The 19,491-nt window shown below is 41.8% G+C and overlaps 1 protein-coding gene across 1 annotated transcript in view; it reads right to left on the bottom strand.

Moving 5' to 3' along the window:
* The window catches only part of pdlim4 (PDZ and LIM domain 4), a 57,027-nt gene that overhangs the window by 22,839 nt on the left and 14,697 nt on the right, over positions 1-19,491 (bottom strand). Inside the window, exon 3 of the mRNA XM_037119810.1 lies at positions 7,526-7,607. Coding sequence (XP_036975705.1) covers positions 7,526-7,607 — 82 coding nt within the window. The remainder of the gene's footprint in view (positions 1-7,525; positions 7,608-19,491) is intronic.

The raw sequence follows: 19,491 nt of genomic DNA, 5'->3' as shown, positions 1-19,491 counted from the left end.
TTAACTTAATACTAGCTAGTGTTTTTAAAAGGAAAATGATTCTACATGTCAGTTATTGGAAAGCATCTGCCTTGTTCCATTCATAAAACAAATCTTCATCATGCACACTGAAGTAGTTACAGCCTCTAAGTCATGCAAGGACTCTTTCTGTCAGCTCCTATTAATGTTAGCTCAGAGAATTCACCTTCAGCTGCCAGCTGCCGGGCTCGAGACTGGAGGCCTCTGTGACGTGTAATCCAGACCTCTCGGCTTCCGCATTGTAGGGCTTCATTCTTCCCACAAGGCCATAGTGCTCAGCCACAAGAGCTATCACTTTAATAATAGGGTAGTCTCCATCAATAGCATTCTGATATTGCTCGCCAAAAAAAACTCTTTGGCTTCTACATTCACCAGTAGGCCATTCCCACCTACTTGAAGCTGCCACGGAGTAAATTACGGGAAAGAATTTAAAAAACCTGAAATGTCAGTAACTGCTGGTGTCATGTTACTTTGGCATTAAACTGTTCCAAGAGCAGGACAGACAGATGTACAATACGATAGCCATTTACACAAGGCGGAGAGGCATTCTTTCTCTGAGACTGTCTTTCTCATTGGAAAAAGGTTCAGACTGAAGATGTGTGATGAGGTTCTGAAGTTGGAAGTCGTATCTACAGCATGCTGAAGCTGCTAGACATAATTTCATCTCACAAAACCTAATGTGCTTTCCATCTTGACATTGGTCAAAGTGATAATTTGCTTATTTGACCGCTCAGACTTGAACACCACAGATGAAAATGTTAGATAAACGGTCAGGATTCAGAGTTCAGGCGCAAAAGAAGCTGCTGAACAAGGACATGACAAACATCTCCCATCAAAGCGAGTGATGCAGCTCTGTCACAAGCTGCTGATGTGAGTCTGAAGTGTCATCCTGGACCGCGAGATGAGCCATCTGTCATCTGCTGCTTGTTGCCACATTGTCTAATTGTGTAGTGGATTCTAATCAGTGCATTACATTTAGAAGTATTGCATTAGAGGTTGATGAGATGTGAAACACATTCACAACGATTAGCAAACATTTTTAAGCTCTCTTGACATGATTTTTACCTTCATCAAAACAGAGTAGCAATCAAAAAGAATATTTAAGAATCTGACTGATCATTCTGTCAGTATGACCTAACAATGTAGGTCTCCAATGAGGATCTTCAATCATCCTCTCTCTCAAGTGCACCCTATGTTTTGTTTGCATGAAATGTGGAAGCTGTGTGCAGCATCTGATTACAACTGACTAGTGCTCCCACAACTACACGAAAGCCCTTCAGTCAAAATTTGGTTGTCAAACCTTCACATGACACCTCACCATTATCTCATCCCTGTCATCCCCCTTTATCAAATCATTTCTATTTCAGGAAGTTGTGCATGTTGTCCGGATGTCTCCTGCCAAGACATGAGCAAACTTCTTTGGAAACGCATCACATAGTTCCCCTGAACTCCCAAAACTGATTATAAGAAGCTGCTGCGCAAACAGTCACGTCAACAGTATCAAGTCATGGTCCTACTTATATCCAACAATGCAGCATTTCCTCATCGACTTTTATGAGAGCCTCCTGTGTTCCCAATGTGAAAGGAAACACCTCACAGCTTCCATGTGTCACTTCCTGCTCAGTGGCTAATTCCCACAAGCAAGACTGGAATTTCCAATGTAGCCAAAAAACAAGGTGCCAATGAATAAAACGGGAAACATTAAAAACAGAATGTCCTCAAGAATGACACTGTTAGTAACTATCTGGGAGTTTACTGGGCTCAAGTCTGAAGCTTTGCCTTCTGATACCCGTGGTACAATATTTTTATTTAACAAGGTCCTTCTGCATCTGTTTAGGCCAGAAATAAGTGTGCTTTTCCAGAAGTATTGTTTTCTTTATACCTAACTTGAAGCCTCCTGATACGCCTCTTTGGTTTCAGTTCTCATCCTGCAAGCCAAAGCTTCAGCATGCACATCACGTCACATAGCTGCAGGTAAAGTTTTGGACAGATTGCTTCAAATCTTTGCCAGAACAATCAGAAATCATCATCCAGCGATTAGATTCAGTCAGTTTTTTTCTCATCCTGTCCAAGCTGGCTCATCACTGATGTGACTGCAGGCCAACAGCATCACATTTTTGAGTTTGGATTTGGTGCAGTCGGCGTGAGAGAGAGGCCCCGGTGCATATTGTGTTTCCACCGTGTCCGGTATTGTGGTGTGTCAGCGTAGCCCTTCAAGTTGTATCTGAATACAGCAGGAAACAAAGAAAGAGAGCGCCTTGGTCCTTTTATGTGACCCCAGGGAGCGGATGTTTCCTCCTTTCATGCTCAGAAGAGTCCACCTGAGCATGACGATAAAGTGGCCCTGACTTGGCAGTTTCCAGCCGTCCAGGTCCACTTCATTAAATGAGACGCCAGGGAAGATCTTCAGACTTCAGCAAGGGAGGGAGGAAGGACTGGATAAGATGTTACAGAGATACAGAAAGAGGCAAAAAGGGGAAAGAAAAAGGGCACAAAGAGGCAGATTTGCTGCTCTCGTATTACCCACATGCAAAGCCTCCTCCTGTCAGGCGTGTCTGTGTTTGTATGAACAGTCGTAGCTGACGGTTCCTCTCGCTCAGGTTTGGTATTTCCCCATGTGATTAAAGCAAGACCCAAGCTGGTGCTGAGATTCTGAAATGAAGACGGTTGAAGCAGATTTGGACCACATGTTTGCCAGAGAAGGCTTGCTTACTAACAAAACTGTGTGAAATTCCACTTGATTAAACATCTGGCAGTGCATATTCATAGTTATGTTTTCTGGACAGCCAACCTGACTTTTATTTATATGATTGTACTGTAGGTGCCATGAAATGCTTGTTTTAATGAAGTTTACCCTTTAGAAGCCCAAAGTGGAGAAAATACAAGTTCACTTGTCCATGAATATGAAGCCTGTGTAAGCAATAATATACGTCATACAACAATGTGTCCCGATGTGTACAATGTAATGGCTAAAGAAGAGGCCAAGAGCACCAACATGAAGCAGAGGGGGAGCTCTGGTACTTTCATTTTGATTACATTCTTATACTTTTATGCTGATATCATGGTGACATCGCAAAGAAAAAATATGGTAGGTTGTTCGTATTGTATTCAAGAATGTTTCTTTACATGGACACCGTTAAAGCCACTGCTTAATCCAGATGAATCCAGCCCAAGGCACAAATCGGGGCTGTGGAGCATTCAAAATGCATACAGTTGCAGCAACACTAGCAGATTTTTAAGACTGTGATTCGATAATATTTTAAGAAATTTACCTGGTGGTTTAGCAATGTTCGTATGTACCAAGCTCAAAGAACCAGGGCCCGTATTCACAAAGAATCTTAAGGCTAAAAGTAGCTTCTAACAGGCGAATTTAAAAGCAAATCTTAAAAATAATGGGCGTGTCAGTCGTAAGTTTAGGACTCCTAATTTTTGAAAATAAAAGTTATTCACAAAACATTTTAGGCCTAAAAGTAGTACCTAAGTCTGGGAGACCTTAGAAGTAGTCCAGAGGACTCCTAACTCGCTAAGACCAAGTCACAGCCGAATGTTTAGGAGACGCTAAATGAAAGGGAATTATTTACACCATGTCAGATGGACTGCGAAGGGACTGAAGTTGTGGTTGAGTTGGTGAGGGACGCAATAACGTCCTCAACTGAAACAATCCACTAACGGTGGAGTTAAAATGTTTGGCAACACTCCGGTATTTGGCTACGGGGAAAATGCAGCTCTTTGCACGGGACTAGTATTACCTGGACCTCAGTGATTTAGAAACTCATTCGCTCAGGATAAAAGAACTCTGTGTTTTAACTCGAATTTACTGACATGATCCCCCGGGTCGATCGCACTGCAGACCTTGCTGGAGCAGCACAACGGTTAGATGTGGATATTTTTAATATAATAACTGGTGAGCCTGTTGAAAGATGGAAAAGTGTTCCTTACCGCATGCTGCCATGCATGTAATCCATCTAATCATCTTTTGCTCTTCTGATGAGCCTCCTGAATTTGCACCCAAAATGCTGTCAAAACTTTCATTTATAATTCCCAACGCAGCCTCCATAATTCTCCACCGGGAAAAAAGGCAGAAAAAAGGTGTGGAAAACACAAAAAACCTTAAGAAAAAAAAAATACGACCCCAAATCACAGAGATGCCGATTCGCACGGGACTAATATTATCACATGACCTCTGTGTTTGGCGAAGTATGATTTCTTTACAAATTACAGACATGAAAGATTCACACAGGATTAAGATCACAGACGACCTCCGCAATTATTACAAATTACTGGAGGTCCCCAGGTTATACTAGTCCCGTACGGATAGGGCTTTTGTCAATCGGAAAAAGTTGCGTTCCATCAATACACAAATTGTCTTTGACGCATGTTACAATATACTGGACATTGTTGCCAAATGGCCCGGATCAAAACACAATTCCCGAAATTTAATGGAGTGGTTTGATGCAGCTTTTTGTGCAAATGCCACTTTTATTGGCATTTCACGTTTTTCATCTTCTAATTTGTCATTTTTGTCCAAAGCATTTTTGTTTGGGGGGGGGGGGGGGGGGGGGGGGGGCACTTAGTTCTCCTGATAAATACATTTCTTTATCCATTATCTTCTTGTCATGGGCTTGTAGGCAACTTCCTTATTTTCACTTCATGCATTGCAGAGCCTAAATTACTTTTCATTGGGCTGCCCTGGCACTCAACAACAAATCACCGTTGTCACCGCTTCTAAGTGTGTCCTTATAAAATGACATCATCCATAGCAACAGAGAGTTACTTCTAGTTTAGGAGTTCAATGTTTTCATAACTAAAAGTAGGTCTCAGTGGCTTTGTGAATTACTTTTAAGAAACGACTCCTACATAAAAACTTTTAGCCCGATTTAGGAGTACTGCTAATGTTAAGATAAAGGTATTTGTGAGTACAGGCCCAGATATTTTAAAAAGCACTGTTAAGCTTTTGTTGATGATTTAACTGTGAGAGTTTCACGCCAGTGAACTGTGCTCAAACTCAACCCGTAACAGAATATTGTCTATATAGAAACATAAATGGGACCTCCAGAACCAGTGGTACCTGAACTAGCTCCTTCCACATCAACACAATAGTCTTCAGTCTCAGTTCATATTTTTGAGGGTCAGGAGCAGTTCTTTGAAAAGAACACTTCTGATTGTCAACATTAAATCTCTGTAGTTCATCTGACAACGAACAAGAGTTAAGAAATGGATTGATGGATAGTTGACTGAAATTCTGTCCTGAAAATCTGAATAATCATCAAAAGCAGAACTGCCAAAGAATGCAGTATTGACAGTAGTACTGGGTGGCACCTCACCATCTATGAAGACTGGGCCATCATTTTGATGTCACCTGTAAAATTAGCTGACTGCGTCTCACGTGGTTGCGAAGCTATCACACTGACTGAGATCTGACATATGAACAACCTGCACCAGCTGATGCAGCCTGACCGATCAGAAATTGCATTTGCACTGAAATATTCTTTGCTGATATCTTTCGGTCCATTTTCACCATCAACAACAACAACATAAGTCAAGGACCACTGTAAGCAAGTATTCTGGTTTGAGATATTCAGCGTACATTAACTCTTGATGAGATATGAGGGTTAGGGCACAGCAGCTGTAAGCAGAAAGTTCTCAAAATCAAATGCAATTCCTTGACTTAATTGTGAACATGTAATGCTGCAGACTAACGCATTAAAACCACGGTGGCTGTCAGTGACTCAGCAGCACATTTCTCTGGCCTGATTTACATCAAACTTGTTTTTTACTACTATGTGTTGCTTTGGCTTAGCCATCACAAGAGTGGATGATTTACATCTGGGGTCGTAACTTATAAGTATAGTTGACTGGGTGTGAGACCCAGGCCTTCTCTGTCTGTTTGTATCATAAACAGAATCCATGGAAACAGGCACAACACTCAATCCCTAAATTGCCTGTACACTATCATTCACATGATGATAACTGAAATAATGTCTCCCACTGTTCACTGGAATGGTTTTGTAATAGTATCTTGATTGTTCTCCAATAGAACATGCTGCCAGACGGATATTCAAGGCAAGATGAACTTTAGCAGATGATCTTTCCAAGTTTTCCAGTGTTGGCAGGCCAACACGTTTCTGAGAACAGAGGGAACAGGAGTGTGTGTGTGTGCATGAGACATATGCAGTGAATATAGAGACTATGTGACAGACAATGAACATATTGTAGCTCAGACATGTGAGGGTCCATTTGTCAAGTATTGTGTTGTGGAGTCAGGACTGATGTGTGTGGCCTCACTGTGGCAGCAGGGTCTCTTTGGGCTCGTCCACACGTATGAAAACGATCTTTTTTTCCTCAATCTTCCTTGGCATCGTTTCAAGAATATTTGGGTCCACACAGATCCATTGAAAATGACTGAAAATGCTGTAGTTCATATTCCAGCCTATAGGTGGCACTTGAAATTCCCCAAAAAATGGAGAAGAAGAGACAAAGCATGCACACTGTAAACAAACAGACAACCCGAACACAACAAGAAGAACATGAAAATGGCTAGTGTAAGGAAACCAGAATCATTTGTGTGGACTGATAATGAGGTCGAACTGCTGCGACTCACACTCAACTTCAAGGTGAGTAAGTTGCAAGAAATATGAACACAAGCAGTAGTCCGCCATTGCTGTTGTTGTTGTTGTTATGAGACGTCGCGGGGTTCAGAGGTCGAAGGTGTCATCGTTTCAGAAAGTATGCAGATTCGCTGTCCACACGAAAATCCAGGGCACACTGAGACCCGGTTTCAAAAACGTGTGTTTTCAGGATCCATGTGGACGATCGGCCAAAACAATGCAAAAATGAGCGTTTACACTAAAGAGCGTTTCTGTATAGACGGGAACTTTGTGTGAGAGGGGAGCAACAGACACACAAAGAAGAAGTAGTGAAATCTATCCGTCCAAGCATCTGAGGGAGTTTCACAATTTACAGGAAAGTGTCGGTGTCAAGGGCAGACAAAAGTGAAACAGGCTTTAGAGTTTCAGTGGTTCGTGGTTGTGGGATCAGAAATCTCATCTGATGATGACATTAATCTGAAGTGTTAAGAGGCATTTGATTAAATACAGTGGCCAAAGAAAACATTTTTTTTTTTGACTGAAAAGATGCACTACGTGTGTAGGTATATATCTGTATAAATAACTGTATACATGTTCTGTAATTGTGGAGCATGAAGGTGTTTACAAACCATCATTTCCATTCTAGATTATTTTTTATCATTCTTTGTTGAAACATATGAGATCTTGCCATCAGAGACAATCATATAAAACAGAGGTCAAAATGCCAAGCAAACAGTTCACCATCAAACTTCACTGATAAGGTCTTCTACTTGTGTGACTGCTGGTGAGTAATAGCTTGCACAAAATCTGAGCAGTGAAACTTGGAGCTGGCAGGACGAGAGTCCCTGTGGGTGTAAATTTGCATTTTAAGAAATCTGTGTGACTTGTGCTTGGGTAAATCCAGAGTAAACAGTGGTTACCTGTGAATCAGGCTCCATGTAAGGGCTTGTCTTTCCATCATCACTGAGTGTTGGCGACCACACTCTGTCTCCTGATCCCGACCTGAAAGACAACACCCATGACGAAGAGTCAGATAAGTCTCGTGCCATCTGACACCCAAGCATTGATGCATTTCTGCTTAGAAGTATGAATTTTTCTTTGCTGACAGGTTTTCCACAGAAGATCCAGTGTAATTACATCAGAGTGTGAACATTTGAATAGAAACAAGAAAAATAAGAGTGAAAGTAAAGACACTATTTACTTTAAATCCTTTTAGAATTACTGTAAGCTGGGAAAGGTGACGCCATCAGCGTCACATGATATCCCGCTTACTCCTTAACACTCACATAGCTGCTCTTAACAAATCATATACTGCACTGTGTGTGTGTGTGTGTGTGTGTGTGTGTGTGTATTTGTGCATTTGGCTGGTTGTCACATAAGAAAAGGGAGAAAGCAACGATCCAACCTCCTTTCACTGGTACAAAGATAAAGTCATCATCACATCATAACTACATCTGAATGATCCATTCATTGGAAATGATATTACATTACAGAATTTATATTATACATTTAAGTCTTTCAAAAGAAGCGATAACTGAATTACTACTATCTGAGGATTTCTCCCTCCAGTTTAGAGTAACTGACTCCAGTTGTATTCGTTCACAAGAAAGTCCATTACTTACCGACTAGCAGTAATGAAAAAATGTCCTGATGAATGGGCCTACTGTGCAGGAATAAGCAGGAGTCCACATAATTTAGTTTTTAGTTTAGTTTAGTTTTAGGCAGAGAAGTACTTTGGTGAAACTAAGGGTGTGACAATTCTTTCTCGGGCTGATAAGACACTGTAATAAATCCCTAACGATGTCTATAACAGGTCACTCAAGTATATGTTGAAGCAATCTCAGAGCCCATCTGACAATAATTTAGCCTCTCGTCAATGTTTTGGGGCTTTAAGTGTAGCCAACAGATAACTGGATAGCTGATATCTGACCAGAACTTCCTCTTCTGTGTGCCCATTGTTGGGGTTGAAAGACAACTGATTAGTTTTGAAAAAGTAAGGATGTAACTTTTCTCCAACTCCACGATTCAATTGCTTGCTTTTTGATGGGTCTCTGAGGTCCAATTCATGAGACAGATGATTATACTCATTCCTAAAACGTGTAGTTGTAAAAGTACTGACATTTTGGGTTGGACTTTCAGACAAACAGCCAAGCACATTTTGCCCTCATGTCTTTAAGGTCATTACTTGATTGTTTTTTTTTCTGGATTACAACCTCAAGAATGAGCTACTTCATTCAAACTATGTCACTATGTCGATCACCATCACAAGTCATTGTAACCTCTTAAACCCCACCCATTATAGAGTCTTGCTGCTCAAAACCACTGAAATTATGGCCACACTCCAAGGGTTTCCTAAAACACCAAATATGAAAAATGTGTGAAAAACACATTTTAGGTTTCCACTTGGGGGCAGCCTGTAAAACATGCACATTAGATTTGAGGATTACAGGTTGGTGGCCTGACCAACTGACCAGCCCACAGTGTCAATACTTAAGGAGTTTGGAATGAGTTTCAATAACCAACTGTCTTACAAGTGCAGCCAAAAGTCTTGATGTTAATAGAATGTAACAGGACATTTCTAATTTCCAAATTAGCTCCTGAATGCACCATGTAGAGCTGCAGTAGGCAGGCAGCTGTTTACCAAGGCCAACACTTTGACAAGATGAGAAGAGAAGGGAGTCTGGTTTGAGTTTATTTTTTTTGTTGTTGAGGACAAGACAGACAGTAAATACGTTTTTTAAGACACCGCAGAAAGTCGAGGTGAAAGTAAAAGTAAAAAAGAGATGAAGCTGTGATGAAGAGGTGACAGATTGTAGTGTGGAAGGCGAGACTTCGACGGGACAGTGGGAGGGACTAAAAGAAGTTGACAAAAAGCAAACTCAACATCAGACAGTGGCCAAAGTGTTCCACCTTTTTTGCTTTCCACCTAGATTGATGACCAGCATGCAACCAAGGCCCGCATGACTGGTCAGCAACACTCAGTGAAAACAGATTGTTTCAAATCTTGTCTGTGGGGAAAGTACCCAGCTTCAAAAGGGTCATACCAGAACATCCTGCAGAGGAACTCAAGGACAGCATCTCCCCTCTATCCTTTCACACTTCCACACATCCACAGAGACAGCTAATAAACCACGAGTGTGTGCATGGATTTGTCAACCCCACAGCAAGAGGGTTGACATCCAAAGAGGTGAGATCACCACACTGCAGCTGGCAAAGCGTTGGCTGAGCTGAGGCAATGCTTCAGATATGAACGACGGAGGTGTTGTTATCAAGGGCGCTCTTATGAGGCGGCGAGTGTCTTGTGGACGAGCAGCAGCTACTGTGTAGGACAACCCTGCCTCATCTCTGCCAAATCCTCCACAATCCTAGGACAGAATGCCTTCGTGTTTTCAGATTGTTTGGTTTCGATGGTTACCGCACAAACAGCTCACTGAAACGAGTCAAAGTTCAGTCTGAAGTGGCCTTTTTGGAACAAGAAACAAGGAACTATCCATCCAAATGTCCATCCTTAACAATGCTGCTATGAAGAGTGAGGCGTGAGTGGAAACTGAGCGAGACAGACCAGCTTGGGATTTTCAGTGTTGAACAGTTGTCATCATTATACCGTAGGTCAGTCTAATGGAGGATGTCCGTTAAGCACTTAACATGTATAAATGACTCCACTTGACTGACGTTTGGCTGTTATGGCAGTTATTACACTGGATGAAGAGAAGCTGTTTTGGAGCATCTCGAACGTAACCTAACATAAATAAACACAGCAGACAGAAACAATCTGCTGCACACAAGTTTCATCGGGGACAATGACCCCTATGTGTCCTGTGTGAGGGATCTGGACCATCTGTGAGGGATCAGGATCCTGCTGTCCTCATCAGACAAACTTCTGCGACACATTCATCAGCCTGCAACTCTTTTCTCTCTCTGTTTCACTTTCTATATTCCTCGCCTGGTCCAAGGCTGAATCTATCCTAAGCAGTAAAGCCCGTCCTAGCCTGGAAAGTTCATGATATATTAACCAGATCCCCATGACCTGTGAGGCTATAGGAAACTAGATGGTTTTGATTAAAGTCCAGTCGCAGACTGAGCAGTTTTATCTCATCTTTACTGCTCCACCCTCTGTCCAGGAGCTCTGACAGGTCTCCGCTCTCTGTTTCTTCATATGATAAATAAGATAGTTGTGAATAGTTCCAGGCAACAAAAGTCAGAAACGGCACATAACAAGCTTCATTTTCAAACATACCCACATGTTCTCATTTTGGTAATCAAAAAGGTCATTTTCTTGCTCTACAAACTGTCCACCTTCCCACTCGCTCCTGTCCTGATATTTAATAATATAACTAGGGCTGTCAGTTTAACGCGTATATTAATTCATTACACTGCAAATCAACGCGTTATAAAAATTAACGCAATTAATTCTGAGATTCTGAGTGGCAATTCAGTGTGCGAGCATTTGGCCCACTGAATGACCCGTAAGCTACTTGGCAGCAGCACGTCACGGTAGCACTAGCACAGAGGAACTTGTCCGGACGTGTTCGTCACCTCCCACCTGCGTCGCTAGTCCAAGCAGGGTGACAACAGACATGAGCCGTTTTTAGACAGAGCACCAAGCCACCAGTTTGCCCGTCCTTTAGGCAGTTTTAGACAGAGGCCAGCAAATCGGGGGTCTGTTTTGGTCTGCCGATTTTCCTCCTCGGAGGGAACACTTATTTCTGCCTCGCCTGCTATCTAAAAACCAGGCAGAAATGTGCCGGCCTCTGAGTGAGGTGGGCGGAGGTGTCAATGACCTGCACTGTTGTGCGATCCACAACCGAGGAGTTTTAAAACCAGGAAACAGCTGATCACAGCAGTCAGTCCATCACTTCATCTGCGGACATTAAGATGAACAAGTGGACAGCTGCTGAGATCCAGGAGATGCAGCGTCTCCTCGGTCTCTGTAGCTGTTTGGTTGTGTTAGCTTGTTGTTGTGTCAGCAAGCTAAGGACGGTCGCTACTTTCAAATTAAAAGCCCCCCCCCTAAAAACCCAGTTCTAAATGGGGTGCAATGTAAAGCTCTTATTTTGAAGACAACTTCTATGTCACTGTTCACAGCCTTACACTTCTACTATTCATTTTGAATTGCTGTATCGAGTCAGCTTTAGTGTTCATTTTGAATTGACAGTCTGCCTAAGCGCCTATTTGAGACTCAGCCTTATTTTATTTGTGAATTTTATTTATTTAAGTGTATTTGTATTGCATTTTTGAATAATGCATCTGGCCTAATTGGTTTGCTGGGATGTGCTTGACCATTTTCTTTTAAATCTAATTCATGAAACGCACTTCACCAAAAAAATGTGGATTTCAAATCTTCTCTTCTTAGTGTATTCAATTGATTAGTCATGCAATAGAATTTTGTAATGTCCTAAAATTTGAATTCTTTATTTGGGTACCATTACCAGATATGAGGTTAAAATGTGATTAATTAATCTAATTTATCACATTTTAATCAATTACAAATCCTGTAATTAATTTGATTATTTTTTTAATTGCCTGATAGCCCTAAATATAACTAATCATTATTAATTAAGGGGTGGCTGTTGCTCAGTGGGTAGAGCAGGCCGGCTAGCAATCGGAACATTGCTGGTTCAAATCCCATCTCTGCATGTCGAAGTGTCCTGGAGCAAGATACTGAACCCCAGCTTGCTCCTGATGTGCAGTTGGCAGCTTGCATGGCGGCCTCTGCCATCAGTGAGGCCTGTGATGAGGTGACTTGTCCAGGGAGTACCCTGCCCTCACCCAGAGACAGCTGGGACTGGCTCCAGCAACAAAACCCCCGCAACCCCATAAAAGGGATAAAGCGGCAATGAATGGATGGATGAATTATTAATTAAGGCTTAATTCTGACCAAAAGAAAGACAAACCACAGCAGATTTGGTGACTACGATTCTGTTTTCTGTCAGCTTTAACGAGGTCACTCACTTGATGATGAGTCTGGTGGCTGTGACAGAACAAAAAGGATCTTACTATTAAAGGGGGGGGGGGCGATTTTCTGGTGGGTCGCTTCCATAATTTCATCAGATACAGTGATAATTTATTATTATTATTAATAATAATAATAATAATAATAATAATAATAATAATAATAATAATAATAAAACAAGCACCTTAAACAAAAGTACACTGATGGAGCACACTTGCCCTCTAGGGATTACACTGCAGCTGTGTCAGGGCCACAGGTTGCACCAGCTCGCTCAACACTGGACCATTTTCAAAAACTGTCACCCAAATTAGTCACTTAAAACCAAAAACATGACAAAATAGGATTAATACCAAAGTTACCAATTAACTTATTCTGTTATTGGTTTCAAATGTTTAGATGATCTATATTTACAAGCAGGAAAGAAGAATGAAAGTCACTTATGCTTTTATTTTATGTAAGTTGACCTTGGGTACCTTGAACGGCACCATCAAATAAAATGTATTATTATTATTATTATTATTATTATTATTATTATTATTATTATTATTATTATTATTATTAAATTGACAGCAGAGGTACTGTAACAATAATCAAAGGAAAGAAGAAGGGATAACAGAGGACAGAGAAAGTCTCAAGTCATCAAAATGTCGGTCACAGAAACTTTTCTATTTTTTCCTCTGGTTATATTTTCCCTCGCCTGACCTCCCCTGCCCGCTCTCATTTCCTGATTGGGGAGCTCTGCACGGTTTGGGAGATTTGGATGAGTTTAGTTTGGCTGTGCAGGATCACCATGTTTGAGGAGGAGCATGAGACAGATGGCCGAAAAGTGCCTTTGAATTAAGATGCAGCTGATCACGGATCTCTTCAGGGGTCACTGAAGAGTCTTGCCTCGTTGCCTCACTGAGTCAAACACATCTGAGAAAAGACGGCTTTCAGCTGCATCGTACATTTGACACTGCTGGAGGAGTTCCTGTGTTATTTTGTAATGCGAGAGGAGGTTAAATGCACTCTCCTCTGGGAGTAAAGGAGACAATCACCTTTTCAAGAAGAGTTATGGGGCTCACATCAGCAGACTTGGAAAAGTCTGCATACAAGACCGGTGATGACAAGACCAATGCAGTAAAGGAAAAAGTGGGAGGTTTGTGGTCCCCCCGTCTTCTACTTCTGTAGCTATACTGATGTCATGTTCAACACAACCACAAAAAAGAGAATTCGGGAGAGCGTGAGAGGAACGATGCGATGAAGGGATGAAGGGATGAAGAAGGAGAGGGCAGGAGGTTTTGGTAGTGGAACGTGTGTGTGGCTGTGTGTGTCTGTGTGTGAGTGTGAGTGTGAGTCGGGTCTTTTTGTCTCTGTCCCAGCTGGAGCCCGGTGTTCCTTTGGTCCCATGCAGCCTTGTGCATAATTCCTCAGCTGTGAGTCACAGGACCTGGAGTCAGTGCAAGACAGCGGGGGCACAATCCTCCACCAGAGCCGTCGGACTGTCTTTTCTCTGCCTGTTCTCTCAGATTCCTCCTGAATACTCTATCCTGTGTTGTGTTTTGATTTTACTCTTGAGATCATGATCAGATTTGAATTTCTCCCTCTGCAGGGCTTGGATATGCACTCACACATTACACGTGACCTGAACCTCTGAGCATGAGCCCTACCCCACACTTTTTTGTGTCTAATATTAAAGAGACAGCTTGACACAGAATCAAAACGTCTTACCTTCAGTGATATTCATCCATCAAGATTGTTCTGGTGTGAACTGCCAAGTTTCGGAGATATCAGCCACTGAGATGTCCACATTCTCTGCATATAATGCAAATAATGGCACTCAGCTTGTGGTGCTCAAGGTTTAAGTGGGAACTATGTCCTTTTATGTCCAGAGGGAAGTGTCAATCTACTCACAGACGAGAACTCCAACTTGTGACAGCATGCGTTGTAAAGATTAATGGCCTTTCCTCAACTGAGCTGTAATGTTAGCTAGCTTATATAGCTTAGTTGGCTAGCCTCTGAAACTACTCACAACAAGGTCCGTGGATTATCTTGAGTAGTCGGGTCATGATTTCTGAAAAGAGATACTGCTGAGTTTTTCAAATCAACTGTTTTGATCTTCTGAGCGCCATCTAGTTCAAAAGAGGGCAGACATCACTGTGGCTGATGTCTCAAACACTAGGCGGCTCACACGTCCCTTTAAGCCTTCCTGACACCTAAAATTAATCCCAACAGAGACCTTGATGATAAAATTGCCCTTGTGCTTTGAGTGTATTTGCACTTGAATGTACCTGCTGCTATGATGACCTAATTTCACCTCTGTGATTAATAATGTTATCTATCTATCTATCTATCTATCTATCTATCTATCTATCTATCTATCTATCTATCTATCTATCTATCTATCTAGCAAAATCTGAATCTGTCTGTCTGTCTGTCTGTCGTGGTTAAAAGCTCTGAAAAGCTTGAAAGATCACCATTGATTGGTTAACCAGAGACATTTGTTTTTATTTGCAGAGGTTTATGAGAAAATCAAAAATGTACTCAGTAAAATGGATGAGAAATGATATTTTCTGATGCTCTGTTTATAAAGTGGAGCATACAGCACCAACTCTTCATAAAGAGGCCAGTAGATTATCCTGACTAACTGGGACGAGCTGCTGTTTTCTAATTGTGCGTTGTCATTGTTCTGAGCAGCAAAGTTAAACTCAAAGAGATAACAAAAGTGAAAACAGTCTGAGTCTTTGTCTTTTTTGGGTGTCATAACCCTTTAAGCTCTAAACCATCTGCAGCATAAGCTTCATTCCATCCCAGACGTGCATCCTAAATTTTCCTTTCAACAGAGAGTAAAGTACGACAGGGTGTCTTCACTTCATAACATTATATTTGAGTAGGAGAACAAGAGCACACGGTTAGAGCAGCGCACACAGCTCAGGCATCATGACTCACTTTTCAGCACATTTAACTTGCCACCCCAGCAGGACTCTTTCCAAAGAGCCTGACCAGCGGTGGAAACACACATCCAACCACCATCATCTGTCTCTCAGGCCTCTGCAACCACATGGCCTTCTGCAATAAGCTCTGGCATGAGGAGGGAAACTGCAGGGTGGAAGAGAGAAAGATGAAGAGGAGGTATGAAAAGAAGACCTGGCAGATGAGTGGGATTTAGGTTTGGAGATGGCAGAGTGGTAAACGGAGGTCAAAGGAGGAGTATGAAAAGGAGGAGGAGAGAGGAGAACGCTTCCTCCACAGCTGGTTCATGTATCCAAAGACTGTTTAGATCTGAGGATATACAGGCCGAGCAAGGCAGACATGACACCCTGCAACCAAGCCTGTCGACTGTCCACGGCCTCTGACATCACAGTGAACCTTCACAGTGTGTGTGTGTATGTGTGTGAGTCTGTGAGTGTGAGTATGTGTGTGTGTGTGTGTGTGTGTGTGTGTGTGTGTGTGTGTGTGTGTGTGTGTGTGTGTGTTTGTGTGTGTCTGTGTGTGTGTGTGTGTGTGTGTGTGTGTGTTAGTGTGAGACGACACTGCTCCATTCGATCAGACGCCAGGAACTGACAGGAACCAGCGAGTGTTTGGCCTCACAGAGGAGCGCTGACAGGACGCCATCAGTACGGAGCCTGATGGAAACTATGGTGACCTAAGAGAACGATCTCTGTCTTCTTGTCCTTGTCTCACCTTCTTTATGTCTTCATTTTCTCTTTCATTCTTTCCTATTTCCTCAGCCGACAAACATGAAACCATGAATCCACATTTCCACATCCGTTTACTTATTCTGTGCTACACTGATGAGCGGTAAGTTGATGGAAAAAGCTGAATAAATGACTACAGAAACCTACGATTCCTCCAGACAGGAGGTTTCACTGAATGGTTTGATAGTTTGAAAAGGTTAATCATTTGGTAAGGCATTCAAAATCACCACATCTCCACACAACTATCCTTGACAGATTTGCATTTTGACTGAAGCTGTTCTAGATTCTTTATGTGGCCCAACGCCATATGAAGACATGCTAGTTTTTCCTTAAATGGGTCACACATCTATAGATGTTTCCTCTTTGAATTCAGCCAGTCTGCTAAAGGTACTGAACACAAGAGATCGTTTTTTTGGCATGTTTCACTGTTATGTGTCAGCAGAGGCAGAAGCAGATACGTAGAGGAGAGGAGAGGGAGGTTTGACGTCCAACACATTTTACAGACTTGGGTACCATTTGGCTACCAAGACACTACAATGGAGTTTGATATAAGAAATGTTAAATTATGCTGCTGAGGTCTGGCAGGTATAATATTCGCCCTGTCACAATGCATTAGCATGCGTCTTATTGCTAATGAGCACAAAGTAAAGCTGAAACCTTTTGTTTATTTGTACATTATGTAATGTACTGAACAAATTTGTATTTCAACCTGATTATGGAAAAAGAAAAGTCAGAGGATCACCGAAGTTTGGCTGGAGCACATTGCATCTTGTGCCACTCCCATGACTCCCATCCTTCACGACAAAAATTACAAACTGTCAGTTTAATCTATCCAATAGTTGCTGCAATACTTCAGTCTGGATCAAACTGAGTGAACCGATTGAGATCGCCATGTTTGGTGGAGAGGCACTGGAGAACGTGCATGAAGTCATATCCGAAAATCAAATCCCAAATATTCACAGTCCAGCACAATGAACAACTGCAAAGAATCTAAACTTCTTAAATTCAGACCGCCGGCCGATGATCCAGGAGTTATATTAGAGAGATGTTTTGGAAAATGCATGAAATCACTTTCTGTATTGAAGTTAGACAAGATAAAGCAGTTAATCACAACAAAAATAAATCATGGGAAGCAGATATAATTACATCTGAAAACACACAAGCATGTGAAGGTTGAGAATGTCCTTCAGTGATGGAAAAATATCGTTCTGCACAAACAGCTGTCGGACAAATTTTCACGAAGGCTCTTTATTACTTGTTCAGCTTTCATGAGCTTCCTGGGGCACCTTACCAGAAACCCCCGATGCAGAGCTCTCTCTTAAAATGCTCCATAATAACATTTATGAAAAAAAGGGGGTTATGAAAGTAATATGTGCAAAGACATTACAAAGAAACATTCTTGTGTTGCACAAGATCTCGAGCTCAGATTCATCCAGCGTGCTATAATTTTGGGTCACAGCAGACGTGTGGACTCATACATTTGTCCATCAGCAGCAACACTAAATTACAGGTCTCCTGTTTCTCCTGCTTTGACTTCGGCGTGTTTTATGGCGTAGTCTTTTAATGAGGGCTGAGAACTGTTGTCCTCTCGAATATTATTTTCTAGTGAGTCAGCATGGGTTCTTTGAGTCACTCCTATTTCTTTTTTAACAGCAGAATCAACGGTTATGAAATGATCCGCAGTTATTCCTTCAGCCCACAACAGAGGAGTGTTTCCGACGACCCCAATCCCATATTTCACATCAATAAATACTCATCATAAGATCAAGACATCCCTGTTGTCTGGGTGATTTATAACACAGGGCTTGGACCTGATTCACCAACCAGAGAACAGAATATTGTGTGGCTGCTTTTTTTATGGCTCAGTGAACTTCTGAGGAAACTTGTTCCCAGTTTTCATAACATTTGAAACCAGTGCAACAGTAACTTTCATTACACTTACTACAAGGAACGTTTCACTGGCTATGAAAGAATCTCATCTTAATACTGATGCCTCTTTATGACCAACATCAGCCAAGTCAACCATCTGCGAGGAATGTGGTCATTTCTGCCGTCCGTCCGACCCTCCCTCTCTTCTTTCTCGTCTCTGGAGTCGAGCCACTTCCACACCAGCCACCAGATGACTGACACATCATGTAGCCAATGAGATTTCAAAACCAGCAATAACACGTTTATGACAGTTTTTAAAGCTCTAAACTTGGAAATAATGCAACTTTAAATAACTTTATGCATTTTGCTGTCTATCCGCCTTCCAGCATTTGTTTTACATCCACAAATTTAGCGTCAATGAGCACATAGAGAATTAGAATGATTTTATGCCCCTATTACTCTCAAGCAGGAGTTTTCTGAGGAGGTCTTGTTTCCTTAGAAAAACAAATGTTAAGTGTTCATTTTCCCTAATGTTGTGTTCTGTTTGAACTTGGACAGAATAAGACTACATGATGTGCACACCTTGAGTTTTCCAGCAAAATATTTTATCCAGTAAATGTTTAATCACCTGGCTCTAAATTGGACTGAATATGAAAACATGTGTGCGAAATGCTTCCCACAACCACTTGAGAGAGTGTTTTTTCACAGTTTTCTGCAGGAATATACAAAGATTTTTGAACATTCGTGGTGCCGTGTGTCCTTTATCACACAGAGAGAAACTCTGCTCTGAGCTTCACTGTGTCGGCTTCATAATTGAATTTCCAGCGATGCGCCCAGCAGAAAAGGTTGGCTGTAAAACATCATTCGAGGCTGAGACGACCCATGTGGATTTCTCACTTGCTCTCTCTGATTCACCGCTCCTCTACTTGGCTTCAGCTCCTCTCTCTGTGCCCGGTCACTTTCTCTCACTTGGGATGGTGACAGTTTAAGATGTTATTGCCAAACACTTGAAGAATATCCTCACAGTGACTTAAAAATTCCACACTAAAGAACGTGTATACATGCGGTTCCCATCATGTATTGAGCCTTTATCTATGCCGGGGACTTAAACATTGTTGAGTACCTTATCTAAGAGCATATGATTTAAAATGGTGTTTCCAAAATGACACTTGCATGCACAGTGACTCCAGTAAATAAACACAGCTTCCTCTTGCTTATATTACTTTAACCACTGTCTTAAAAGTGTCCTGACCAGAGCTGTGGGCCTCGAACTGCAGTAAAAATCCCAACTGAGACATATAACATGTCCAAAAAAGTCTGTATCTAATTCTGAATATCCAGAGGGACTATGTACCACATCACATGATGAATAAATGTAGTCTTATCG

This window comes from Acanthopagrus latus, chromosome 13, assembly GCF_904848185.1.
Source record: "Acanthopagrus latus isolate v.2019 chromosome 13, fAcaLat1.1, whole genome shotgun sequence".
Classification (NCBI taxonomy): Eukaryota; Metazoa; Chordata; class Actinopteri; order Spariformes; family Sparidae; genus Acanthopagrus; species Acanthopagrus latus.
The sequence above is the reverse complement of the archived record's forward strand: the minus strand, read 5'-3'. Positions and strand labels throughout refer to the sequence as shown.